Below are 27394 nucleotides of genomic sequence, written 5' to 3'. Positions count from 1 at the left end.
CAAAAGTATAGTGTAGCAAATGGAATACATAATAAGATGCTGAAATGTCACAGTGAAAATAAATACATTGATTAGACAAGCATCTGTAAGAAGAAAAAAAAAAGAAAAGAAATTGGAACGGGAGATTTTAAAGTATCAGGAACTTTTCTTTCAAAAAAATGATAATTTAATATTAAAACATTGTCTGATAATATATAATAGAAATCTCATAATTTGCATGCCTAGAAAATACCCTGTATTTCTTACTGTATTAAACTTATCCAGCAATGGGACACATAGGGGTTGATTCATGCATGCAAGCCATGTGTCCTTTTTTTGAGAAATGTAAAAAAATATTGTAGGCTATGGCCTTTGCAAGAACAGTGTTTGCCTTGTCACAAGGGCAAAACTATATCGAGCAAAAGATGCAGGGGCGGTTGGTGGAACAGGGCCAAGTGCAGATTGAGCCAAGTGTGTGTGTGTGTGTGTGTGTGTGTGTGTGTGTGTGTGTGTGTGTGTGTGTGTGTGTGTGTGTGTGTGTGTGTGTGTGTGTGTGTGTGTGTGAGAGAGACTATAAAGATTTCAAATCATAAGGTGAGCAGTAAAGATGAAGTTCGGAAGAAGTAATTACAGAAAAGAAATGGCAAACATTCCGGCTCATGAGCCAGATGCTAAACTTGTGAGATTAGACAGAAAACCTGTTCCTATCTTCAGTAGACTCAATTTCCATGTAGCTGAAAAGCATCAAGGTTGGATATCTTTTAATATTTAAAACAAAAACAAAACAAACAAAAGCTTACACCATGTATTTCATACTGCTTAAAGAGCATCTGAAATATTCATGTTTTTGTGGTGTGTAAAAATCCAGAACATTTGAAACAGCATTAGAGCATCGATGGTTTTCATATAAATATTTCAATCTACATCTGAATGTCACTTTTAACTAGGGCTGACATGCACCAGCCTAAAGCAGGGGCTAGGTAGGTGGACAGATCAGTGTGAAGACACCCCATGGACAATTGTGCTTTACATACCAAGAAAAGGGCTTGAAATTAATGTTTTAGTTGCTGCAGCTGGAAGTGATATTTAATCTTTAACCAGTCAAGATGTTTTGAAAGTCGGTCAGTAACATCTACAGCTTTTACCAGCATTGGCCTAGATGTTATTGTTAATTTCAAACCCTTAAATGAGTATAAAATGAGGTACTAGCTGGTTTATTTTAGGTCCACGCTCCCAGTATTTTGTAAAGACAATCGGACACTATGATTGGGGATTTATGATAGTACAACCACGAGGAAGGTGGGAAGAAAGAAAGCAAATTTGTTTTGATAGTGGTTGCCAGTGCACATTGCCTTTTATAGAACATTTTCCTACGTCTTCTTATGCCAATGCAACTAGGAGCCTCATATATTTCTTCCTGGGTGAATTGGGTAACTGACACAGAATAATAACAACACTGACAGAGAAAGGAAATAATAATATTCCACGTTTTAAAAATTGTCAATAACAAGGTTCCATTTTCACTCAGAGGCGGACTGTCAGACACATTAGCAGAGATATGAGGATGATGCTTTGTTCAAATGAAGCTGAATCAACACACTCTAAAATGAGAATATTGGAGTATCCATAATAAGCCCATGGTACTCCGTCATGGCTACCAGTTTCAGCTCAAGTTCACATTATACAACTTGAGCTGTTAGAGCAGTAAGTGGTCGTTACGATTATAAAAAGACAATCTGAGCCACCAACCTTTAAGTGTAGATATAGATACTGCACGTGTGTGTCTGTGTATGTACTTACGTGTCTACAAAACCAATCTATACTATAGATTGACACTCTAGTAGAGGAGTATTGCATGAGTCGGGGGCTGGATGTCTTGTATCTCCAAGCATTGCAAAGGAACAAGCTGGTCATTGACTAAATAAAGCATTATATTGTCCTGTCCTCTTGCCCAGTCTCTCTTGGATTTTTTTGCTGATGTGGCCGCCCAGTCACATCAGTCAGGCAGTCCATCAGCAAGGGGCAGATCCTCCAAAGCTGCTGCTGAGCCATTAGTCTCTCCTCTGTCACCTCCTGAATCTCTCTCCTCCTTCTCCTCTTCCGGGCTGAGCGGGTCCCGTTCGGACATGCTGTCTAGGGTGTCAAAAGTATGCATTTTGGGCTCAGGGCTGAGGAGCGAAAGCTGAGGCAATAGTGGCCCCTCCCGAAGCTTAGCAGCTAGCTCCTTAGCGCTGCAGGTTGGGGTGTTGGTCTCGTAGATTTCGTGGAAGTTGTTGTAGTCTACTTCGTAGAAGCCCTTCTCCAGGGAGAGCACTGGTGTGAAGCGGTAGCCCCAAAGTACCTCTGTGTCCAGGTAGGAACTTCGTGCCTGACATGTCATCCCTGTCACAGGAATGGGTTTATGTGTCCACATGCACACAAGGACACAATCAGAAAGGACATGGATACAAACAAACACACACACAGATGAAAAGAAAGGAAAGAGAAACAGAAAGAGAGACAGCATCAGTAAAACAGTAATGGTTATACAGTCCTTGTGCACAGAAAAGGCCAAGACCTACACAGTGACTTCTCTAAACTTACTGATCGAAAAAGAAAGGGCTTTTTTTGTTTAAAAAGTATGAGCTGTTTTGCTGATAAGATACATGGTAAATTCACACACAGCATTATAAAAGTGCCAGTGTTTATTTTCTGAACTATAAGCACATTTTGTGGAAAGAGAGAGAGAGACTTGGTCTCTTGTAATGTTAATGAAATTGTACATTTCTAGGTCTTTCCACGATTCTTGCCGTGCCGATTCGAAATTGCACACAAATTGAGATAGCCACAGCTAGGCAATATCAGCTTAATATAAAAGGGACGCCTGAGCTACAGATAATTAGCCATGCAAATTATGACTTGAAATAAACAAACAAACAAACAAACAAACAAAACAATACCTTCAAAGTCAGAACCAAACACATGATTAGCCTATTGCCACTGTACAGTAGGAGTCTTCGGATTGGTGGTGACAAGAGGCATTCTCATTAGTATTAGTGGTAAGGCACTATCTTTTTGGGGGATTCAACATAATCATAAATAAGATACAAATTGAGTATTTTGAAGAGCATTTCTACACTACCTTTTAGGGCCTACACAAATGCCTGCCTGAATTGCAAAAAAGTAGAAGAAAAGGTGGTTTAACAACAGATCATATATGTGTGACAAAACTAGCATCTAGTCCTACACTCTCACTTCAAAACCAAGAAACATTTAGTTCTCCAAAGTCATCATTTTGAAGATTATTAATTAAATACCTGTCTGTTGAGTCACTAGTATCTATCAACAAATGAGGTATCCTATTTTTCACTGAGCCTATTGCCCACTAATCCATAAACACACCTGCTTGTCACCATACTGTAGGTGCCGCCAATTTGAATCTCCAATCTCCAGGATCTCCGAGTTTGTAACTTTAATTAGTCTTACGATTGCAAATTCCCATCCTGCTTTGGCAAGACCAATGCCACCCATGTGTGTTGTTGTCTTTGGCTAACCATGCTCACAGTTATGAGGGTAATCAGAAGCTGTCATGCTCAAAAGGGGTGAGAAAGACAGGTCATGGGTGGTGGATCACTTTACCTCTAAACATCTGACTCACCATAGGTACTCACCCAGCTGCTTAGTTACATAATGCTCTGTCTATTTGTAAAAGCATTACATCACAAATAAAATCAAACTGTAATGTGCTCTAAAATAGATGTAAGTAAGATGCCAAATTGATTTGGTGTCCAATGTCACGGTGAGAGGAGGGGCTTTAGCACCTTTTCTTCAGCTTTCCCTCTGGATATGAGTGGCCTAGTTTCCACATTTAACTTGTTTGTTATTTCTGTCACTGGATCATCAAAGACAATATAGCGTCTTTCTGTCACTATGAAACATATTTTCTATAGTGTCTATTAAGGGTGTTGGCACATTGTTTGATGTGTTTGTTTTACATCTTCTACTTTGTGAAGCTCTATTAGTATCATGTCCAATTCACATTTAAAAGCAGGATTTTTTATCCAGTATTTATCCACATTTCAAAAGTTCAGGTGCTTTTGACTTCAGACTTCAAGATATTATATGAACAGTTTAACTGATAGTCATCACAAACCCTGCTTCAGTTTTTTGCTAATGCGAATTGGTTTAAGTTGATTTGATGTTTAACCACGTTTAGATATTAATAACTTCCTAAGGGATTAGATCATTCACTAGAAAAACAAAGGAGGACAATCCCACATCTTCCAATATGATACATTTTACAGATACAGCTCTTAGGAATACTTCCAACTATCCATATTTGAAGACACTCTTGTAATTTTTAAATCCCAATGGTACCAAATATTGTAATTTATTGTGTCCCGCTTTCCTGTGCTGCTGAGCTCTTGGTGCCAGATCAGCGAATTAAGTTTTTCCTCCTGCATCTTTTCTAAAAAAATACCTGATGTTTTTAGCATTCAGCATTGAAAATTGTGTGCTGCAGGGTGCTTTGTGCGTAGAAGAACATGAGCTGTGATTTGCTTTAGGACTTGACGGTTGGAACACGAGCAGTAGCCATTGTACTAAAAGAGGTTACAGAATACTTGGGACTGTGTGTACTTGTGCCATTTCATTGCTTTCATTTTCTGAAATAGCAGGTTGTGAATGTCCTTAAGTTGGGAAGCTTTCATTCAGGTTTGGAATGTAGACACCAGACTGCTGTGGCAGACAAAAGCAGCTCCTGCCTTTTCTGCTGTACATTTTAAACTTGGTATTTGGAAATAAAACTGAACTACACTCATTATGTTGAACTGTGGTTCTCTGTAGACCTACAGCAGCACAGAAACACATTTTAGGCAGGGTGAACGTTTGACAACTTATTGCATTAAATCTGTACCCGCGTCCAGAATATTTAAACTTTCAAATGTTATTTTCAGTGTGTGCCCATCTCCAGAAAATGTTCCCATCTTCCAAACAACAAACAAATTACATTAAAGTGAAGAGGAGCAAGGATACCCGGAAAAAAACGCTTTGAGTGGTGGTATCTTGCACAGTTATTGTTGATGTTAACACTTAGATATTAACTTCCTAAGGGATAGATCATTCACTAGAAAACAAAAGAGGACATCCCACATCTTCCAATATGATACATTTTACAGATACAGCTCTTAGAATACTTCCAACTATCCTATTTGAAGACACTCTTGTAATTTTAAATCCAATGGTACAATATTGTAATTTATTGTGTCCGCTATTCCTGTGCTGTAGCTTTGGTGCCAGACACGAATTAATCTTTCTTGTTCTCATAGATTAGATACAGAAACTAGGTGCATGCGTCTTTATCTTGATTGCTGCTTGCTGAACAAGGAGCACTTGTGATTTGAGAATACGGTTGTTTTAACTAATATATTTATTTGAAACTGTAGAATGAATCCTCGTTAAAACTTTCATTTATTTGAATCATAAAAACTCTTATAAACACAAATTCTTATTCTCAGACATTTAAAGGAATAAAAATTGGATATCTGTACGTGTATAAACTTAAATTGGATCATAATTTAAATATTATATTGTATAAAGTAAGTCATATATTTAAATTTATGTATAGTAACACGATGGTAGACAGGAGGTTAAAAAAAACTTCTGTATAGACAACTTACCAACAAACATCAGCAATTGGTAATTAATTAAAATACTTTAAAGTAACATAAATAAAGGATGCTTTCCATGTACGTGTTTCAGTATTGAGGCTGTGCATGCTGGTTTACTGGCATATCAACATATAAAAAGCCTTTCATTAATGTTATTAGTTACACCTTTGCTTTTCCGAGGCTTCACCGACACATCAGAATGCCAGTACGTCATCGCAGATGTTGACTGCTGCTGCTCCTCAAAGCACTTCAGAAGGGTTTACTTCATGACCTCCACCTAAACATCCAGCTACAGCCTTTTACTGAGCTGGCAATGCCTAAAAGTCACAATATATAACAAATCACAACCTAAGCTTCATAGTAAAGCTATTATATATGTGTTTTGCATTTTCTCTTTACTAGTTGTAGTATGCCTTTATGGTTTGTGGCTTAAGGCTTCCTGTGCTGACTCAGCATATAATTGGCACGCAACCTAAGCAGTGGCAACTCTAACTTGATTCATTCAGGTACCCAAAACCACGTTTCTGCTGATGGATTGTCTCATGACAACTTTGATTTGTGGGGACATGAAATCTGGTTATGAACACCTGTCCTACCACAACTACAAGGACAGTCTGGGAGGACAGAGGGCACACAATGACACTCACGTTTGAATCTGTTTTCAATATTTTGCTAAAAGTAGGCTTTTATACAGTCAGCCAACTAACTTTTTAAAACAACCTCGGGCTACTAAAAGCAATTAGTTACCTCGGTGCTTTTAAATTATGTTTCGAGGCAGCTTTGATAACATAGAACATAGTTGGGTTGCTTCTCTGGCGTCCACACTTAATAAAACATTTTCCATCTAATACATGCCTAACCACTTTTGAATTTTTTAAACACAGGATCACTTCTCAAGGTAAAACCTCATTTTTTAATGATAGCATAAACTGAGCCACGGGGCACTAAATGGCACGTTTCATCCCATTATTTCCCTATTCTTGTATTTTTAAACTAACAAATGCTTGGACAACAATAAGTGGAAGCGATAAATGGAAACTTTCAGGTTATAGGTAATACAGTCAAACGTTGGTATGGATTAGTGATAACATTTTAAACTAAAATATTTCCATAAAAGCCATATTTTGTCATTTTTTGCACCTTGTCTGCCTTGAGCATCTTAATAAGTCTCTTTCACAGCATGAAAGTCTGAGACCTGCAACATGTACCTAGATCATTACCATGCTACATATGTCCCTATCAAATACATTTATTCAAATGGACAGTTCAAAAATAGAATCAGCTCCAAGGGCTCAACATGTTTTCCCCTGTATTCATGGGTGCCTGCAACTTTAATAATTGTATACTCTAATTTGTTTGATACCAGCAACACATTTTTTACTGTACCATTTGATATATTTATCCATTATTCTATGCACTTAAGCCATGCAGTGTCTGAGTCTTACTGAAATAAATCTAACAAAATGAAATAAAGGACAGTTGAAGTGAGAGTTTGGGAAAAATGTCTAAAGGGTTAGTCTCACAATTCAGTGGGTAAGAGTTGGCAGCCCTGCCGACATTTTCAATTTATTGTCTGTACCAAGTTATATACACCGCTGAATGTAAATTAGAGCTGAGAACTTTATGCACAGTTTAAATTGAATGCACACTACCAAGATGCCTTTCAAACGATAGCTGTTAATGACGATGTATATCCAGTTTATATCACATAGTTTATGGAATATATTTATTTATGAAGTATCTTGGTTTACATTTTATCCCTAATGCTGAATGAGTAGTTGAGAATCAAATGCTTGGTGTGATTTCCAAAGCCTGACTTATAATTTACCTTAAATCACACTCTGGATGTCACCAGTAAAAACAAGTGGCTAGCCATTAAAAAAATACATGAAGCCTTTTCACCTCCCACTCATCCATCAAATTCTTTGACAGCTTCCCACTCGTGATGTGGTAAAATAAATGTGTTTAATAATCCGTTTTTATTTGCAATTCATGAACATTATCTGATAATGATTTTAATCTTTCTCAGTTTGAGTTTTTTTATGAGATAATTACTTGCTGGATATGAGCCATTAATATTTATTATCCATATAAAAAAAGTAATGATATTTGTAGTGTATTTCTCCCAAAACATAGCTTGAATGAGAAATTGTGTGTTTTTGAAAATCCCTTTGGATAGAACTTGGACATTACAATCTGCTTTGATTTCACTTTGATTGTTATCAGCTACCTCTCATGATGGTAAATGGGAGATTTCTGAAACTTTACAGACACACCTGGCCATGTCTGCCCCCTAAATGTATCCAGCCCGGAGCAATTTTTAGGACAGCTTGGACTTTACTCAAAACATAGACCAGCAATGTGGGTAGCTACACTTCATACATTTAAAAATAAACAAGATATAACCTTGAATTAGCAACAGTGGAAATGCAGGCTCTGTCAGAGTTGCCTACAAAGGCATGTGTCGCGTGACAAGCTTTCAATTTTCCGGAGAAAAAAAAAAACTTTAAATGTGTCGATATGATCACGCTGACGAAGACCGCAGTTGAAGGAGTAATGAAAAAAAAATTGCCACCTCTCTCACCATTCAAATAATAAACTCCACATTAAATGTTGTATTTCAAAGTAGAATGCATTATGGTTTATGTCTCATTTTAAAGGTTTTATCGGTAGTTAGTCTCCCTGTCTTTCCATCCATTAGGCTAGTAATATGTATTGCAATCTGCAGCACTCAAAGGTACTCCCTCTTGCCCCCCCGCCTCTTTTGATCAATTCATCCCTCCACTTGAGCCACTTTTTTTCTTTCCATCCATTTATCTATCTTACCATCCCTCCCACTCAGCTTAATTCCTGTATCAAACATGTCATCAATATCTGTCTCTCTCTATCCAATAACACATTCTCCATTTGTCTTCCCATTCAACCTTTCTCCCTCTCTACCCTTTCCCTGATCCATTCCCCATTGCCCCCATATGTCTTCCCTTCATCATCCCCCCATCCTACCTGTGGCCTCCACCATGCCCTCAAGGATAACGACGATCTCAAACTCCTCCTTTTCCATTTGTGCCAGTGTCATCTCCCAGAAAGGGCTCTTCTCGTTGATCTCGTGAGAGATGATAAGAGGTGACACCAGGAACAGCCGGTCGTCTCCCGTGTCAAATCCAATGTTGATGTCAGTCTGGTTGAGCGGGATGAACTCCCCCTCCTTGGTTTGCTGCGAGCGGATCAGCTTCGCTCTGATCGATGCCTCCACGATGTGAGAGTTCCTCAGGTCCCCCACCCGAAACATCAGGCACATCTTGTTGTCACGCACCGATATGACAGCTTTGTGCGAGAACATGAGGGTCTCGGCGCGATTCTTTGGCTGTGAGATCTTGACAAACATGCAGCCCACCATCATGGCGTTAACAATAGAACCCAAGATGGCCTGCACCAAAAGCAGTATGATACCCTCAGGGCATTTTTCTGTGATTACACGATAACCATACCCAATGGTGGTCTCTGTTTCAATGGAGAAGAGGAAAGCTGAGACAAAACTGTTGAGGTTTTCCACACAGGGGGTCCAGCCCTCCTCATCAGCATGCACCAGATCCCCACGAATGAGCGCTATCAGCCACCATAGAAAGCCGAAGAAAAGCCAGTTGACTACATAAACCAAGGTGAAAATGAAGAGACTAAGACGCCAGCGTAGGTCCACCAGTGTAGTGAACAAGTCACTAAGGTATCGGTAGGTCTCTTGAACGTTTCCGTGGTGAACGTTGCATTTGCCATCCTTCTGTACGTATCGCTGACGTGGCTTCTTGGCAGGGTCAGAAATCAAATGGGTTCTCTCTGTAGAGATCTGAGCATCCCGCAAGTGTTTAGGAAGCTTCTTCACCTAGAGGACAGATAAAGAGAAAGACAGGCTAAGTGAGGGGAAGAAGGCAAGTGAAAGAAAGCATGCACGCAATGACAAAGAGAAAGAGGGAGTGAGAGCTGTCGCAATTTAAGGTTTTCTCCACATGGGTGTGCTTTACAGTACCCACTTTGATTTCTTTTCATTAATATTTTCTCTAAAGCTATATTGGGTTTGTGCTGGAGGATGTCGGTGTTAACCTATTTAATGAGATTTTCATCCAGCCTTTGCAAAACCACACTTCTCCGTGCTGCTGGCGGGAAGGCAAATACAATTAAGAGCTGCTATGAAGTAACTGCGCCGTGCTACTCCACTATGACATTGTAGGTGTCACAGTATGCAGTGGGAGAAAAAGGAGAGTAAGGGCACAACAAGAACACAAGGACATCCAGGTCTTTGTCTATGTTGGCCCAGCTCCAGTGACGCGATCTGGCTCCACAGCTGTGCCCTGTCTCACTCCTCATCCCCTGTGTTCCCTCCCCTCACACCCTATGGGACATTGGCAAGCCTGGATAGGAACAGATCTTCAATCCTTCCCCAACAGACCCTTATGGCATCATCAAAAAGTGGGTTGCATATGCCTGGGCACACACATTGAAATTGTCTAGAAATCGACTTTGATGCACGTACATGCAGTATTCTGATATTGTATGTTGAAGGATTATGAGAATCGATGACTGCCACACAGCCTGACAATGCAGTTTAGCATTGCTTTTGCTTTCATTCTGATGAAAGCATTTAACAGACGAATAAATAGTAGCGACCTTTCAATGGAGCTTTTAAATAGAGCAAGGACATGTTGGCAGCACAATGACGCCTTCCAATCTGAGTTGATAATTGAAATGCTTTGTGTGGAGGCAAAACAACAGTTTCTGTGCCCTCTAGATCCCACACTATAAGACGACACCTGGGATTAATTTCTCTCTAGAGTCATGCTCACATCACCAGAAAAAGTTGTGTGTCTTATTGCTGTTACACTGACAGCTCTATCAGAACGATCACTGTCACAGTTCTTTCGGGGAAGGACATAATCTAAGGCACCACGGTATCCTTGCAGTCCCTTCGATTGCAGAGCCTGGATAATAAAACCTGTCAGACAGCTTCATCCAGGTGCTGTTTCACTGCTCTCCTGTCTACACACACCACCAGTGAGGCCTAAATGTGCAGTATTGAGTTGTCAGGTATTGATTTGAAGTGATCCCAGTTCGTGGAACGTTTTGACAAAGAAGAATTGAAAGACAATGCCTATTGAACGGCATCGCAATTAGTCACTGGATGACGATGCATTCACCAAATGTCAATGGGCGCCCTTCTTACCTAGGGATTGGATCAAATACAGATTGAGAACCAAATCTGGCCACCATGTTTTAGAATGGAACTCTCCACATCACTTAATGTATGCAGCTGTGTGTGTTTTTTGTTTTTTTGTTTTTCACTACTTCACTGCTTTTAAATGAAAGGCAGCTTAAGGAGGCCCATTCAGGATGTGGCTAATTGATTGATGGATGAAGCTGTCACCAGCAGTGGCGGCCAATCTTTGACCTTTGTATTCAATATGGTGTGTGTGTGTGTGTGTGTGTGTGTGTGTGTGTGTGTGTGTGTGTGGGGGGGGGGGTCAATAAACAAATCATTAGTTCTCCCTGCATGGCAGAAGTAAGTGGTGGGTGTTTTCTACCATTGAGTCTTGCTAGCTGCACTTGGGTAGACAGCGTAAATTGCATCAGCTGGGGAATCAGGACAGATAACCAGTTCGACTCCACCATCTGTTATTGGGAGTGAATGGGGTTTCTTTTCCTCCTATCCGACAAGTATACTGTGCTCTATATTTAGGTGACTGGTTTGGTTATACAGTAAGAGGGTTGATCTTTTATCTGTTTGCTTATTTAATCCATAAAGTAAGCATGCTGGATATCTACTGTTAAACACCTTTTTATCCTTCTTGTATTTATGAAAACCAGGCTGTTTCCCTTACTTAGACATCATCCCTAATAATTCCCATCCCGCTTTATCTTCTCCATTCCTTTCTATCCCCGATGTGTTCCCATCCCCATGACCCCTCTTTCTCACTACATCTCTCACACTCTCTCTCCCCGCTGTGGTGAGACCGTAGGGTTCATTACAGTGTTTAACCCTGTAGTGACTGTGCATTATACCTGCGCAGGTGTTACTCCTATCTCCATGTTGTGGTCCATGAGGACTCGTGAATCTCCTGCCATCCTCAGCTGAAGCTCAACACCTGTAAGACATGAGAATGTACAATAGAGAAATTACTTCAGGCTGTAAAACAAATGATTATTATTATTACTTCCACCAAAGACATTATTTTTATATTTGCAGCAGCACGATAGGACTAAATTCTTTCATCAACAACATTAAAATAAATCAATACGATATATAAAAAAGGTCAAAGCCTGCCCTCAGAGCATTTAGAAAAGCTCTATCCATTTGACCTTTAAGCCTTCCAACACTTAGCTATTGGATTACACATCCTCTTTGAAAATTACATACAATATGTCTCACTAACAATGTTGTGTTGATGAAGTGTAACCCCTACAGACATATTATTTTCTACCTGCCATTTAAATCGATTGACTTTTTCAATATGTCAATATCGCAAGCCAGAGCAATTAGAACGCAAAGGAACCCACACAAGAGCATCTTGAACTGAACAAGTCAAAGAAAGGTTTTACATTTTGTATTTTTAATAGTCATTTTAAGTAATGTAAAGTTACAACAGGGGAAGTAGTTGAAAGCTACTAATAATATTTTTGAAATAAAAGAAATGGACAATTCCCAAGCCTCTGCTCAGTGAAAAATTATAATTTTTTAGGGATTCAAATACACACTTTATTTTCTATATTTTATATAATGTGGAAATCAACACAATTTCCTTCAAAACTAATTTTATTTCTCCAAAATTCTAACAAGTTCTTACAGGATACTATCCATATTACCCATGTTCTCATAGTGTGTTCTATTTCCATCAATTGAAAGGCACCATGCTAGATGTCATTAATTCCAGCTTCACACTTTTATTTCAGTGAAGCTAGTTCAATTCTCCCACCACAGTTATTGTGTCAAGACTAGAAATCCTAAATCAGCCTGACACAATTCAAATTCTTATCAAGGCAAGGCAAGGCAAGGCAAGTTTATTTCTATAGCACCTTTCAACACAAGGCAATTCAAAGTGCTTTATAATGGTGTAATATACAAGTTACAGTGCAATGTTAGATAAGAACAGTTTCGTTAAAGGCAGCGGCAAAAAGAAATGTTTTCAGCCTGGATTAAAAAGTAGTAAGAATGGGAGCGGACCGGAGGGGTTCAAGCTAATAATAGAACATTACATCTAGCAGGGTGTTGGCTGGTCTGTCATAAACCTTTGGCCAGGCATTCATGGTTTTAAGAGAATGAACCCTTCTAACTTCTGTGATCCATCTGACTTTTACTCTAGCTTTGTGGCCCGGACTGAAATATACAGCAAAAGACCTCCAAGGTCCCCAGATGATTATTTGTAAGTACCTTGATCCCTTGACATTTCATCTTGTGGAATTAACCGGTCAACATTTCTGTTTGTCCAAACCGTGTAAGGACCATTAAAAAACAATACCATCAGCCTCATCTGTACTTTCTGTTTAGTGCTAATGAGGTTATGATTAATAATAATCATTACCAACTAAAACAGGGAACATGGTAAACAATGTACATGCTAAACATCAACATGCTAGTTTTGCCATTGTGAGCATGCTAGCTTGCTAATGCTAGTGATTAAGTCAAAGCTCCGCTGTTCTTTAGCATAGCCTCACAGAACAACTATAAGTTCTGTAGACTAATTTGACAAAGTATATATTGGTTTGTCAAAACTAAAGAATGATTTATATATTTTTATTTATGTTAAAACATTCAAAGGGAGACAAGATGTGTGCACTTTGTGTGTATTGCTTGGATCGTTTCTTAAAGGGACAGGGTTATGACGAATCTTGAATGAATGGATCTAGTAGAAATACACCATTCTACTGAATTCAGTATTTAATTCTTTATTTGACAGCATTTAATCAAATGAAAAATATATAAAAACACATATAAAAAGCCAGTAAAGCTAGGTCCAATTGACTGAACTGTTCAGAAAGTGTACTTCAGTAATGATTAACCATAACAGAAGAAATCCATTTGGTGGGTATGTCCCGATGGGAGTAGGGGGAGGAGGGTAAATGTGTTGTTTTAGTATTACTATTATATATTTGTGAAGAACATTGTAGCCCTGGTTTGAAAGGTGCTATATAAACAAAACAGTCTTTATCGTTATGTTTATTATCATGTCACTAGTGCAGCACTTCACCGTGGAAGATGTAAGGGAAGGATTAGCTGCACCTCATGGGACTGGGAGATGAGCCATGGTCCACTGTTGGCTAATTTGCCTGTACAATGAAGCAGGCTCAGCTGCAGTGTTTTTAACAGAGTCATTTGCACAAAGAGCAGGCTCGTCATTGCCAGCATCGCCAGTTGTGCCATAAATGACGAATGAAAAGAGGTGCCCACACGCACACGCACATCCATACACAAACACAACTCTCTACTGTTTATGCAAACACACTGCTCACATGCTGCTCCACCATAGCCACACCACTCTTCAGATCAGTGACCATGATGCTTTATTTAATCACTTGTAGACAGAGAAATAAACACTGTGACATAAAGTCCAGCCGCTCCTTGTACTTTACATGTAGTCTAATATAAAATGAGTGTATATGTTACCTTTGTGGTTGTTTTTAGCGACTAGATGATGTGCTGACAGTCTATGCTTTGTGATATCATTTAAAAGAGTATTTCTCTGCTTCTGAGTTGTATGCCATAACAGGTATTTTTAAACATCTGTTATTTCAGGTCCAGCGTGAGAGGAGAAGTAAAAATGCAACACTGTCAATGTCTCCTGGATGATGTGCGATTTAATAACAGCCACTGCTATGGTTGGGGGGGTGGGGTGGGGGGGTGGGGGGGGGGGGGTGTTAGTGTGTGGAAGGGGAACTCAGATAAAGCCCTAATTTTAGCAGCAATCTTACAACACCTTTGGAGCTCCACAAGAGGCAATTAAGTTATAGAGCCCCTGGGTGTCGTTTGAAAATCAACAACTTTCAATTTACTAAAAGAACAAGGTATACAACGGGACTTGTAAGTACCAAGCAAAGGAACAAAGGTAAATCACTTTGTCTGCCTGTTCCTGACCTTAACAACATTTGACATTTCTTTGTCATCTGTCTTTGATGTTACTCTGTTTGAACAAAGTCGAGCTGGGAAATGCAAAAGCGAGCATGAAGAAGTGAGAGGATCACGTCACAAATCAGATCCACACAGGAATGTAGTGTTGACATTGATGGTCCAAAGCAAAGGGCAGAGTGACGTGACAGGCATCTGAGCAGGGAAATGATGGACAGACGGACAGCAGAGGCGCGGGACACGCACACAAAGCCTCTGAAAAACCTCACTGAATACATTAAAAGGGTTTGCGAGGTCTCGCTTTCTGACTCATTTTAGGTTCACTCATGAATTAAACATGGCTCCCTGGAGATTTGTGAACTCCAGACCTGCGTGTATTTTCAGCGAGGCTGTGATTGCAGTGTCTGTTCGCAGCAGCATTTTCAGCAAGCCCAAATGAGAGGTGTTCGAACATGGATACCAGCCGGGGTGTTTTATCTTAGCGCTTTAAGAGGGTAACAAGCATTTATCTTGTTACCGGGAGAGTGACAGGATGCTTCGACTGAATTGTGTTTGTGTCCTGATAACAAGAGCACTCATCTATTGTGCTTGAAGCTAAAGGGGTACGAGTAAACCAAAGAACTTGCTTCCTAAGGGATATCAACAGGACATATATTCTGCTCATGTGCTGACGCTGTGAGCTGTAAACAATAATCTGCACAGAGCAAAGTGAATTGTAGCTCTTTTCCATCTAAACTGTAGCTAGCTCTATGATTTCCCCCTAGGGCCTGTACTATGTACTGAATAGCACTCGCTTCATTATTCAATTTCCAACATTTTCAGAACTTGTGTTGTCAGCCGTGTGTGCAGTACTCTGAAGTAACAACTGGCTTGGAGCTGAGCGAAGGGAAGGTTTTTATCAATGTTAATCAGTGCCCAAATGAAACGCCTGCAACAGATTAACTACCTGAATTATATTTCTCACTTGATTAACATAATTGTAAACAGTTTAATTCTCTGAATGACTTTTCTGTTACCATTATAAGGGAGGCAATCCATTTGCTTTTCGAATCTGCGGAGGAACACTGTTTCCTGTTTGAAATTTGCACAGACGTGCTTCTTTTGCACAAACTGAGAATGCTGCTGCGTATCTTTATTCACTTTTCAGGAATAAAAAAAAGTCGTCAGAATCATTTTTTATTTATGTATCTTATATTTCTACGTTTCAGAAATCTTTTTATTACCAGGCTCTTACGGGAAAATATTGCTTGTGTTTTTTTACAGTTCTTCTTATGGGATGTAAACCTGCCACTGAGCATGACAGGGTTACGAATGGCAGTAGGGTGTTGCAACCTCAGCAGTATCCCCCCCTCTTTTACAATACAAATGTGACTATTGGTGAGCATTTATCCATAGATTGTTGAGGTCAGAGTCTGCAGTTTTCTGTCACTTCATCACATTCAGCACTGAAATGAGAAATACTCAGGAAAATAGGCAACACAGAAAGAAAATGAGGGGGGAGAAAAAGAGGGGAAGGGTTGCAGCAGAGCTCCGCTTTTAGGAGTATTGAAACTGCAACTGCACAGTATTTACCGAATCACTGCATCCGATCCGATCTACACCGGTGCACTCGTCCAAGCTTATCTGCTGCCTCTGTTCCTTGGTCATGGTGGAACTTTCTATTTCCTTTATTTCCTAACCTCCTTCACTCCTCCCCTTGAGTGAAAGCAAAGAGTCATGGTTGCAGGTCCTGTCATGGTAATGTCCCGGGCTAAGATTGGCCCAGAAAATAACATGGCTTCATCCCTATCTGTGCTCACTTATGACACTTTGAGGTCAGGCGGGTCAAATGACTAAAAACGTCCCCGGCTAGTTTGGCTCCAGGCCTTGCAAAGACACACACACACATACGCAAAGAACCACACACACACAAACACACACACACACAAACTTCATAGCATCCCTCCCTCCCCTTTTCCCATTATGCCCGATAGTGAGCTGAGTGTATCCAGTTGTGTCCTTCTCATGGATGACCTTCTCTGGAGTGACACTGCTGCACCGAGACGTTCGACTCACACTGGAGAAACAATTTCCCTAATGACATGTCCAACTCTCTTCCTTTCTCACACACACACACACACACACACACACACACACACACACACACACACTCTCTCTTGCTGTCCCTCACTCTCCTGTCTTACAGTTCATTTTGCTCAACCCCCTTCAAAAAGAAATTACAGTTGTTGAAGACAAGAATATCTTTTTCCGTTGCTTCAGATCTGATACCACTAAGATGAGTATTTATAAAAAAGAAAAAACAAGTGATGGCCAATAATTCACAAGGCTGCCGACTGGAACTTGGATGGGATTAAAACCCAACACCTACCAGAGCCAAATGACACCCTCTTCAACCACGCACGCCTGGAGATGCGATGGAAAGAGACAGAGGGAGAGAGACGTGAGATGTGTGATGTTGGGTGCCTGGGCATGCTCCCTAACACCTTGTTACGTCTTCTTATCAGGCGTTTCTGTGAGACTCTTGATGGGATTCATTGCGTTTGATCCGAGAAACCCTATGCCACTGCTCGGTCTTAGAAATGGATGATTACTGAGCAAAAGACACATTTAGAATGAGCTTTTTATATCGAAAAAAAATCTGCTAGTTGTGTTCAAATCTGAACCACCTTTCTGCAGTGAACATGATCCTACTATGCTACATATGGTTCATTAATCCTATGCCTCACATTACTGCAGAGGACAGGGGAGCAGGGGAGGATGACAAGAGTGGGAGGCAATGAGCAGGTTGGGGTGTGGCTGTAGAACAAGACAATACATGGTGAATGGTGGAGGAGCAAAAGGTCAAATGGTCTTAATTGTTATTCCTGACATGTTTCCCTGTGTCCCCCTGCATGTCCCTTTGAGGAGCCTCCTTCTCCATAGTCATCACATAACCAAGTCACAATGAAATTAGATCACAACCCTATAGCTGCATGTAAAATATGCTTACACCAGCCTAGATGGCATTGAGTAACACACCCCAAGTGTCTTTTTTACAAGGTGTGTTTTAGTCAAAAGCTTAAACATCCCATGCAAGCAGTGGATCATGGTGAGAATTAATGTACATTGGAAGGACGTTTGTGCATTTAATCTTTAAAAAAAGCATGTCAAATTAAAAAAATCCATGCTGTCACTTTACAGACCCTGTTAACCATATGGTATTTCCCTCCTCTGCCCGTGTTAATGAGCTGCAAATTCATGGAGATGTGCCTCCCCTGGGTGACGAATGCTTACGCTTCATAGATGCTTATGTAAACCATGCAAACAATTAAAAGGAAGAATCCCTCCAGATGTAGTTTGCTTCTTACATCTTAATGATACTCCAGTCATAAGCAATGTGAGTGTTTTTTAAATCCTCAACATTAATTGTATGCATAATGAATGTACTTTATTTGCATTGAATGTGATGCTAAAAAGCCCTAGCACCATGGTTGTGTATAAGCTGAGCTGCCAGCGCTATGTACCATTATGTTAATAAATCATATTCATTGGCATTTATTATACTGGCCAACTAAAGAGAATGTAGTATTTTTGTCTTTGAAGTATTTAAGAAATTAAACAATTTCCACATCAGCATTTATGATATGTGATACACTGTATGAATGCATGGATCCTGTCCCACAATAAACTCATGTTGTTTAAACTGGCCTGACCTGAATGTTTATCAGTTGCACACAGGACATCTCTTCCATCGTCTGCCATGCTTAACAAAAGGGGTTCCCATAAATAGTAGAAGGGATCCTCCTTTATTAAAAAAATATACAGGCTGGTTTAGCCCTACTGGCTAAGCCTGCAGCAAGAGACACTATAAAACTTCCAATTCCTCCCAACTAACTCGCTGCTTACAGATAAGAACCAGTTTAAAGATTCTTGAGAGCGTTGATATGAGATGTAGACTGAAAGGCATTTCCCAAAGGGTCAAAATGTAATCTTTTGTTTTATCTTTTAAGTATTTCAGGTTTCCTGATAGTTTTCCTTAATGATATTCCTTCCCCTGAAAGGTATTGTTGCACATGAGCGCACTGACAGCCGCTAACAGCAAGGTGACCTGAAAACAAGCAGCCATTTTTTTTTTTTTTTACTTTTTCTGATGTTTTTACAGAAGACAGCTGCATAAAATCCCCCAGAGCCAGCAAGCTCTATTCTGCTGTTATCTCTTATGAAAATGTAGGACTATTAAGGTCTGTGAATGTGGTTGCATTTGTCCATTTGTGTTTGAATAGGAGATAATCTCTCATGTGTTTGCCAAACAGAAGGTGAAGATGTGTTTGTTCAGCATGTAGAATGGAGCAGCTCCATGTACACTGTATCAAACATACTTGCTCAGAGAAATGCATTCATTTTTAAATCTTTGCCTGATTCGTGTTTCGGAGATACCGTACATCTGGTACACAAGCATGCAGGTGACTCTTTAAAATACAGTAGACACGGCTAATTAAATATGCATCAGATTTATGAGGGCATAAACTGAGGGAATCCTTGGGGGATGATGAAATTAAGTGGGAAATTGAATGCTGCTATTCTGCTTTATCCAAATACCAAGAGATGTATTGTATTCATATACATATCCCAAACTGCAAGGCTTTTAAATTATACACAATGTTTTTTCAAAGAAGAAAGCTGTGGCACTAGAACTGAAGGAGAGTATGTACATATATGTAGAGCTGCATAAATTAGGCATCCTCATGCAGGTCTATCGGCAGCTTTATGAAAAATACTCTATTTTATTGCAACACTCTGTTATGCGTACGCATTTTCCATGGTATCAAATACCAAAAAAACAACTTCACGCCTGGCTAAGCCCTTGACATAAATGCGCCGCTGCGGTATTAGAAAGTGTGGATCTGCTTGAAGAACATAGCTTTGCCTACATCCCCTAGAGGGACTCAGTCTTGACTAAATAAACAGATCCAATTAATTATTCACAGCTTCTTCTCTTCTGAGAATCTCCTAAAATCCTGCGGAGCTTTACACGTGCCCTTTGCCCTCTTTTGTCCACTTGTCAGTGAGATCACGACATGGATAATAACAGCAGGAGGGCATCAAGGTACACATTGCTGAGTTGAAACCACAATGATAGTGCTGTTATGAAGGCCAAAAGGCCATCCATCAAAAACCATTACATCTAAGCAGTATGCACTTCCCCCTACACTCCTTAGATAGCCAGCGGTGAGCAGGGTCTTTTACAGTTATACAAGTAGCCTGGACAAGTGTCGGAAGGTTTTGCTGCACAGCCTGCAATAAAAAAAAAAAGCATCCTGTCAGACTGGGATTTCTAGAATGTACCGTATGCAAATATGTGGTTATTGATGAGAGACGAGATGGCTTGTTATTCCTCCATGTTGTGCCAGAGAACAGATATTAAAAAATAATGATTGAGTCCTTTCACTGCCATGACGCCGCTCGCGTTCCCTAATGAGACATTACTCTGAAGGACAGCAGCTTTGGGGAACCTGCACTCGATTAATGTGGCTGCTAAGGCCACTGCATTGTCATCAAAGTTTTACAACAACAACTCTGTGCGCCTTGCAGAGTGCACCTGAACATGCGGAGTAGACTGTAGTGTACATCTGCCATTAAATCAAGCAGCACTAATCCTCAGCGCAGAGAGATGTTTCAAGGGAATCAATATAAATGATTTTCTCTCATTGCTTTTGATCCTACAATATAGATGAAAACACTGCCAACAGCCATCACCACTTTGTGTACAGGCTTTATCTCCTGCTTTTATTGACGGTATAGAAACATATAAGAGGTGCAACATGCTGTGCTGTGTGGTAAAGCACCCCCTCCTCCACACACTTACAGTAACACACATCTACTGTAGATGTAGAGTCAGGGTTTGCTCCTGCTGCTGCTACTGCGCTTGTAAAACTCCTGCATTGCACTGAGAGAACTATAGCGTGTCGCACGAGTATACATGCCCACTGTTGACAGGCTCAGAGAAACCCATTGTTGATTTGATTACCCTGCCTCTGCCATGAGGGCAAGTAGATGCATGATGATGATCTATGGATCTCTGCAGTGACAAATGACAAAAAGGAGGCGAGATGGGGTGATACAGGTTGCAGCTGATGGAGGAGGGTAGCCAGCCATCACCACTGTCCTTTCCCTGCTGTCGTTCTCCTGAATTGTCTTAAGTTGAATCACATCTTCTCCCTGTTTCTATCTCTGGCTCTAGTTTTTGATTTTGCTTCAAGTATAATGCACACTTATTTGCCAGTCCAGATGGGATTTGTGGCTGTGTAATGAAACACATAATGCAATCACAGCATGCGATGCCATCCACAGACAAATTGAGAGGAGCTTGGACGTGGAGCCACAGTTGTACCATGCATCAGCAGCTTTAAAAACCTCCCATTTCCTCTTTTGCCATCCTCTCTCTGTCTCTTCCTCTGCTTTTGCTCCATCAGCGGTGCACGATGCTTACCTTCAGGTCTCCGCAGGAGTTGCTGGCAGGCTCCCTTCGAGGCATTTCACAGCTGCTGTTCTCTCCAGGACTGCGCACTCCTTTCCTGGCTTTGTTCAATCAACAACAGCCCTCCTGCCTCACTCCTGCCACCCTGCTCCTTCTGCTCTTCACTGCTCTCGATCTACTACTGTGTGAGAGGGGGGTCTGCCTGTGCATGTGTGTATGCGTGTGTGTGCATCTGAGGGAAAGGGAGAGAGAGAGGAGAGAGGGAGAAAGAGGGGCAGAGTGGGTGAGAGAAGAAATGGAAAAGGATGTAAATGTGCGTGTGTGCTCTCTCTTGAATGCTCCTCTCTTCTCATTTTCCACACAGAGATTGGACCTCCTGTCTCTCAGGATTTGTCCTTTATAAGAATGTTTGTTTATGCCTATTTGCACAGAGCATCAGCCCCTGTGTGTGTAGGTGTCGGTATATGTGTGTGTGAATACATCCACCACATGGCTCCCTTCTCTTTGCTGCAAAGGCAGTGATACGTGTGGAAAAGTCCAGAGAACATTGAAGCAGGAAGAGCGATGAGAGTATGTGCGTGTTTGGGGCTCAAACAGGGAAAGAGAAATGGCGAGTAGGAGTGTGGTGTAATCAATTGCTCTAAAACTGCAGGTAAACAAAAAGCCCCAAGGGTTTGAGCGAAAGTGGAAGCAAAGAAAAACACACGAGAAAATCTGAGCATAACAGAACAGGAAGATAGTAACAAAGAAGTAAAAGAAGGTGTCGAAGGTGATCTTTAGGGGAGCAAGTAAAAGGGAAAAACCAACAGGCATCTTCAGAATTGTTCTAACCCTAACCCTAACCCTAACCCTAACCCTACATGATTTGCAATCGCAGTTCCTAACATATTGGGGATGATACCTCCTGAATAATCTGAATCGAAAGTGAATTCACCATGTTAGCATCCCGCGAGTCATAAGGCGATAAGTCATGTTTAACAGCAGAATAAATTCAAAAATCCTAGCAGCAGAATGGATCGCATGGGTTCATTAACTCCCCCCCCCCCCCCCTGTGCTGTAACTGCAATAGGGGGAGCGTGTCATCCATGATCGGGAAGTGTGTGCACATGACAGGACAGTGCTGACAGAGACAGATGCATGGATACTTGACATTGAGATGTTATTAGGCATAGAGAAAATTGAATGTAGACATGACATAACAGAGGAGGAGTAATGAGAGTGAGCAAAGGGAGGGAAAAGATAGGGAGATGATGATAGGTGGGGGAGGAGCAACAGAAGCAGCTATCACCAGAAAGCCTCTCCATGTACTTCCTGCATTGAGTTTGGGAGGAGATTTATGACTCTGCAGCCCCTCTTTGTTCCTGCATGTGCGCCCCCCCCTGCTGAGTCGCCGATGCACAGCAAGATGTCCGGGAGATACTTACATGCCACGACCAGCCGGGGAGCCAATGACAGTGGATTATGGAACATCAAGGAGTGAGGCTGCAATAATGAGGAGTTTGGGATTTGGGTTGAGGGATGCGAGTACTGGGGCACGCTCCCAAGGTGGCAGTGCTAATCTCAGCAGTGATCATGAAGTGTTGGTGATCTTAATTTGAAAAATTCAGCTGTGTGGATCAACCCCTGGAGGTTCAGATCCGGGGCATGTGTAATTATTTCCCCTCCTGAGGTTACACCATTATTGATCAACGCAGAACCCCCTCCCTCCACTTTATATTGCCTCCACTGTTGATCCTGTGGTGTAATCCATTTGTCTGACTGTACCACCTCACATTAATCCCACATTCATAAAGCTTCTTTGGCACATTCATAATTACCAGCGCTAGGAGGAAACATGTGTAGAGTGAACATCATTAGAAACACATTTGCATAATGTTAAAAGGGTGTGGGTAACTCAATGTAATAGGCTCTTCATTGGTGCTTTATTAGACGATCCATTAGAATGAGCAAATTGTGGATCATCCTGCTAAAGTGAACAGCGGGATGAAGACATCTAACACAAATATTGAAGGGTTCTGAGTCTGATTTGATATCGATCAATGCAGTCAATTTCCATGTGAAATCTCCTATATCACCGTGTCACTTCTAGGCATTGCATGCATAGTATGGCTGGATCCGAGACAAAAACAGACAGTAAATAGGAAATACGTGACAACATTTTAATAAATAAAACATTCTGCTGAAACAGTTCTGACGGCATAGCAGTATCAGGGGTCAGTGTGGAGTCTCCCACAAAACGCCTCATTTCAATTCAGCAACAGCAGCCCACAGTCGATAGTGTGTCAGGCCAGGGCTATCAGATGAAAAAAATGATTATTTCAGGTATGTACCCTTCATAACTGAGGGTAGGGGAATTAGTTTTTCTTTGCACAGAGCAAGGAGGTGAGAAGAAAGTGTCATTTTTCTTAATCCTCTTGCTTGCTCCCTTGGCTCTGGTATTCTTTTTCATCCTGCAACCCCAACACTCCCCCCTCCCCCTCCTCAAGCCCCATCTTCACTCCCCCATTCACTGCTCCTTTAGCGCCATCCCTCTTCGCCGTTTCTCACCTCCTCCCAGGCTTCATTAGCTCTGATTGATCCTCTTGTCAGGGCTTATGGCACCACAATGAACTGCATTGTTACTAGCTGCCAGAAAACAAGAAGGAGCGTGGATGGAAATCAGAGGACAACCACGGTAAACATATCACTACAAGGGCATAATGGAGATAGTTCGATGAGTATGTGCGTCAGAGTGTGCGTGGAGATATTCCATAAGAAACAGCAAATGTATCACACGTGTCAGTGCTGAATAGTTTAGCAGAATTGCTGAAGTTGCAGTTGAAGCTGCTCTTAAGGCGCAGCATGTATTGTACTATCTTTAATATTTAACTGTTCATCCAATGGCCTACTTTGCATTTGTTCTTACACAAAGAGCAAAGATGGAGACCGGCATTTAATAGCATGGAGAACTGGTGAAAGCATGAACTACGGTATGTTTTCAATGGAAATTGTGTGAATTATTAAACAATCTGCCTGATCCAGCTGGCACAGCGTTAGCCTAAACAGATCAATCAGTGTCAACATGTTGGTACAATGCATCATTTTAAAACACATAGTCTAAACCCTAATCCAAAAGTGCGTAATATGTACTCATTTTTTGTCAAATTCATGCAGTATCGTTTAAAGGGAAGTACATCTATTAACGTTTAAATAATGAATTATTTGAATGCAGAGATCTACAGCACAGCACTGTGCTTGTTATATGTGAATACATTATTTAGAAATACTGTACTGTATGCATGTTTTTATCTTATGCACAGAAGAAGTCGAGTACCCTCGGTGGATGTCTTAAAATAAAGAAAATCTATAGAGGCATTGCATAAAATCCTATCAAATGAACATTAAACCTCTTAAACTACCTCTTATAAGCTTCATAGTACAAACGTATGTGTTCATGAATAAACAATTAGTTGAGGGTATAATTTGAATATCTACAATGCAAATGCACTGTGTCCAAAGGATCAAGCGTACATTCTCTTCAAATTTCATATATTGAAGTGGGTGAACAGAATGTGACTGATCCTTGCCTGGATGCCACTTCACAGTCCAGACACAGTGACACTATGTGGAGGAAAGAGGTGTTGCAGAGAGGGTTTAACAGAAAACTCTGCAAGTTTAGCCGATGCATCTTGGAGGGATCCTTAAATCTTTGCTAGAATTAAGTGTGATTGTTGTACAGTAAGTTATGCCAAATATGGCATTTTGGAAACCTATGTAACTGTACACAAGCTTTGAAACAGGGATGGCTGTTTTCACTGCTCACAATCCTTAATTACTGACAATCTGAAGCAAGTTGAAGCACCATCTCTTCATTGGACTCTTTGTAAGAGAAACACGTAGTGGCTGATATAATTGATGACCTTTCATCTTGCTAACTTAAACTTAAAACTCCAAATGTAATTTATTTTGCTTTGATGTTTTTCTCATACAAATATTTGCAGTCCAAGTCTTATTAGAAACTGTGTGCTCGGCAGGGGTTTGATGTGTCCTGCTCAGTGAAGAGTAGACTTAAACCACTTACAACATACATTTGTTCATTAGAGATTAGTTATAGCAAAACGATGTTTATTTGAGTGTCAAGCAGTGCCATATGCATATGCATGTGTAAACACTACATTAAATTACTATTTTTTAAAGCAATAATTTGGGAAACATTCCAATGCTATGTAGCCTTAGAATGCCATTTGTCCATTTGACGGTTTCAATCCATTGCCCACTGGACCATTTTTCCATATGCTTCAGTCCATCAAACGTCAAAAAGTGTTGGCATTCATGCTTTCGAGCAACCTCCTCCTCTAATGGCTGTGTGTTAAAATATAGTCTGCAGGGAACTGCTGTCATGTTGAGTTCCAACTGAGAGACAAAGTATTGTTCCTTCTGAGTATCCCTGCAGGCAGGAAGATCTTTGAGATCTCTAGCAACCTGAAGCTCCAAGACATTCATGTGAAGGGTTTTCTATAAGAGTCTAGAAACACCTCCTCCACAACAGTGCCATTTAACCCCTTGACGCCTGAATTTAAATGCAATTATGTTAAAAAATTTATTTTATGTGTTTTTGCTTTCAAGCAGATGCTAAATTAAGTGGAGATTATTAATTTCAATTTAGCACATAGAATAGATATAATTTTGGGTATGATGCAAATTAGCGACAACAGGCATTAATGGATAAAATAGTAATTTGGGGTATGATGCAAATTAGCGACAACAGGCATTAATGGATCAAATAGTAATTAAAACACATTTCCCATCTCAGGCATGTAATTCATTTTATTGATGCCAACATATAATTTAAATTAAAATAGTATTAATTTCATGACAATATGTCAACAGACATGCAAAACTCATGACAATGACAACAAAACAACAATAAAAAAACAGCATGTAGAACTGTGTGTAATAGAGAGAGAGTGTGTGTGTGTGTGTGTGTGTGTGTGTGTGTGTGTGTGTGTGTGTGTGTGTGTGTGTGTGTGTGTGTGTGTGAGAGAGAGAACGAGAAAGAGAAAACACTTAGAGAGAACAAAGGATGTGCCGAGCTGTCTTACTCATGAACTCAGCTGTCAAAAACTCATGACATCATTAACCATTCATTATAACAATGAAAACAATAACAATAACAAGAACAAAACAGCTAAGGTTGTAGTAGGTGCTCTCGCAGCAGTAGCTGCAGAACTGGTGCTAGGGACCGCATCAGAGTCTCCATCAGTGCTGCCACTGTCATCACTGCTGCTGCTGCTGCTGCTTTCATCACCTGGTGTAAAAAAAAAAGTCACTATTGAAAAGAGCAGACATTTTTATTTATGATTTATGAGTACAGTTGTAAGACAGAAAAGTTCTTTGAAAACAGCTTTCCATACTTCGAGGTCAAGCTAAATGAAAGAAATAAAAGGTCACTATTGAATGCAGACATCTGTATTTACATAATACAAAACATGTACTCATTGTAACCAATGTAGACAATATGGCCGAATGTAGCGAATTCGCGACACACAGAATCACTTCAAATAACTTCAGAAATATCTGTCAAAACTATTCTATTCTGCTTCGTTAGCTGCACAAACAAACAATAAACAGCAAAATATTTTTTTTTTCAATAACTTACCTCAAATAGGACCGTATATTTCGTATTGCTTTCTCCACTCGTTAGCGTCTAACCGGATATGCCCGCCTTCGTCGACCGGGTGTAAGTTCCCACTCTTTGACCGGTCCTACGAGAAACTAGTGCTTGCAAAACGTTCCTAGGTCCGTATCGAAGAGACATGAACCGGCATTGGGGGAACACATGCACGATCTCGGCTGCATTTTTAATAGAAGCGGTTTGAGGCGAATTCGCGACAATAGGCGTTAAGGGGTTAAATATGCAAGGGAAGCGCTGTCAGGCAGTCATTATAACCACTGCAAAGCAGAGATTAGTCTTTGCAGCACCATTTGTTCTTCACTCGGAGAGTACTTCTCTTCGATACACAAAAAAAGTACGTAGCAGTAAAAGAAGAATAAAAGCCCTCTGAAAAAACATGAAACGTGATATAGCGGCTGTATCCACAACCGAGAGAGGTAAAATCCCTTGAGTGGAACAATGGGTCAGTGTTCTCTTGTGGATTTTGTCGCTAAGTCTCACTTTACACTGTACAGAATCCGATTCACGTTCATTCCTCACATGCTGCTGAC

At 40.5% G+C, this 27394-nt stretch overlaps 1 protein-coding gene and 1 long non-coding RNA gene across 2 annotated transcripts; both read right to left on the bottom strand.

Moving 5' to 3' along the window:
* Positions 1 to 1455: 1455 nt before the first annotated feature.
* On the bottom strand, positions 1456 to 21521 carry kcnj5 (potassium inwardly rectifying channel subfamily J member 5). The gene is made up of 4 exons (XM_063907879.1): positions 21203 to 21521; positions 11676 to 11758; positions 8631 to 9504; positions 1456 to 2361 (listed from the first exon to the last, which is right to left on the bottom strand). Exons 2-4 carry the CDS (start codon positions 11736 to 11738, stop codon positions 1976 to 1978), a joined length of 1323 nt encoding a protein of 440 aa, XP_063763949.1. The 5' UTR covers positions 11739 to 11758; positions 21203 to 21521; the 3' UTR covers positions 1456 to 1975.
* A 4448-nt stretch (positions 21522 to 25969) lies between these two features.
* Positions 25970 to 27072, bottom strand: LOC134880541 (uncharacterized). Its single transcript, XR_010167933.1, has 2 exons — positions 26829 to 27072; positions 25970 to 26477 (listed from the first exon to the last, which is right to left on the bottom strand). It is a non-coding gene; the product is annotated as an uncharacterized LOC134880541 (long non-coding RNA).
* Positions 27073 to 27394: the final 322 nt, after the last annotated feature.

The sequence above is a fragment of the Eleginops maclovinus genome, chromosome 18, assembly GCF_036324505.1.
Source record: "Eleginops maclovinus isolate JMC-PN-2008 ecotype Puerto Natales chromosome 18, JC_Emac_rtc_rv5, whole genome shotgun sequence".
NCBI classification, from domain to species: Eukaryota; Metazoa; Chordata; class Actinopteri; order Perciformes; family Eleginopidae; genus Eleginops; species Eleginops maclovinus.
The sequence above is the reverse complement of the archived record's forward strand: the minus strand, read 5'-3'. Positions and strand labels throughout refer to the sequence as shown.

What these genes read in the sequence shown, in the direction of transcription:
- kcnj5 (XM_063907879.1), bottom strand. Translation starts at nt 11,738, where the DNA reads ATGGCAGGAGATTCACGAGTCCTCATGGACCACAACATGGAGATAGGA. An exon ending in TAGGAGTAACACCTGCGCAG is followed by an intron (nt 9,505 to 11,675) that starts GTATAATGCACA and finishes TCTGTCCTCTAG; the next exon opens with GTGAAGAAGCTTCCTAAACA. An exon ending in GGGCATGGTGGAGGCCACAG is followed by an intron (nt 2,362 to 8,630) that starts GTAGGATGGGGG and finishes TTCCTGTGACAG; the next exon opens with GGATGACATGTCAGGCACGA.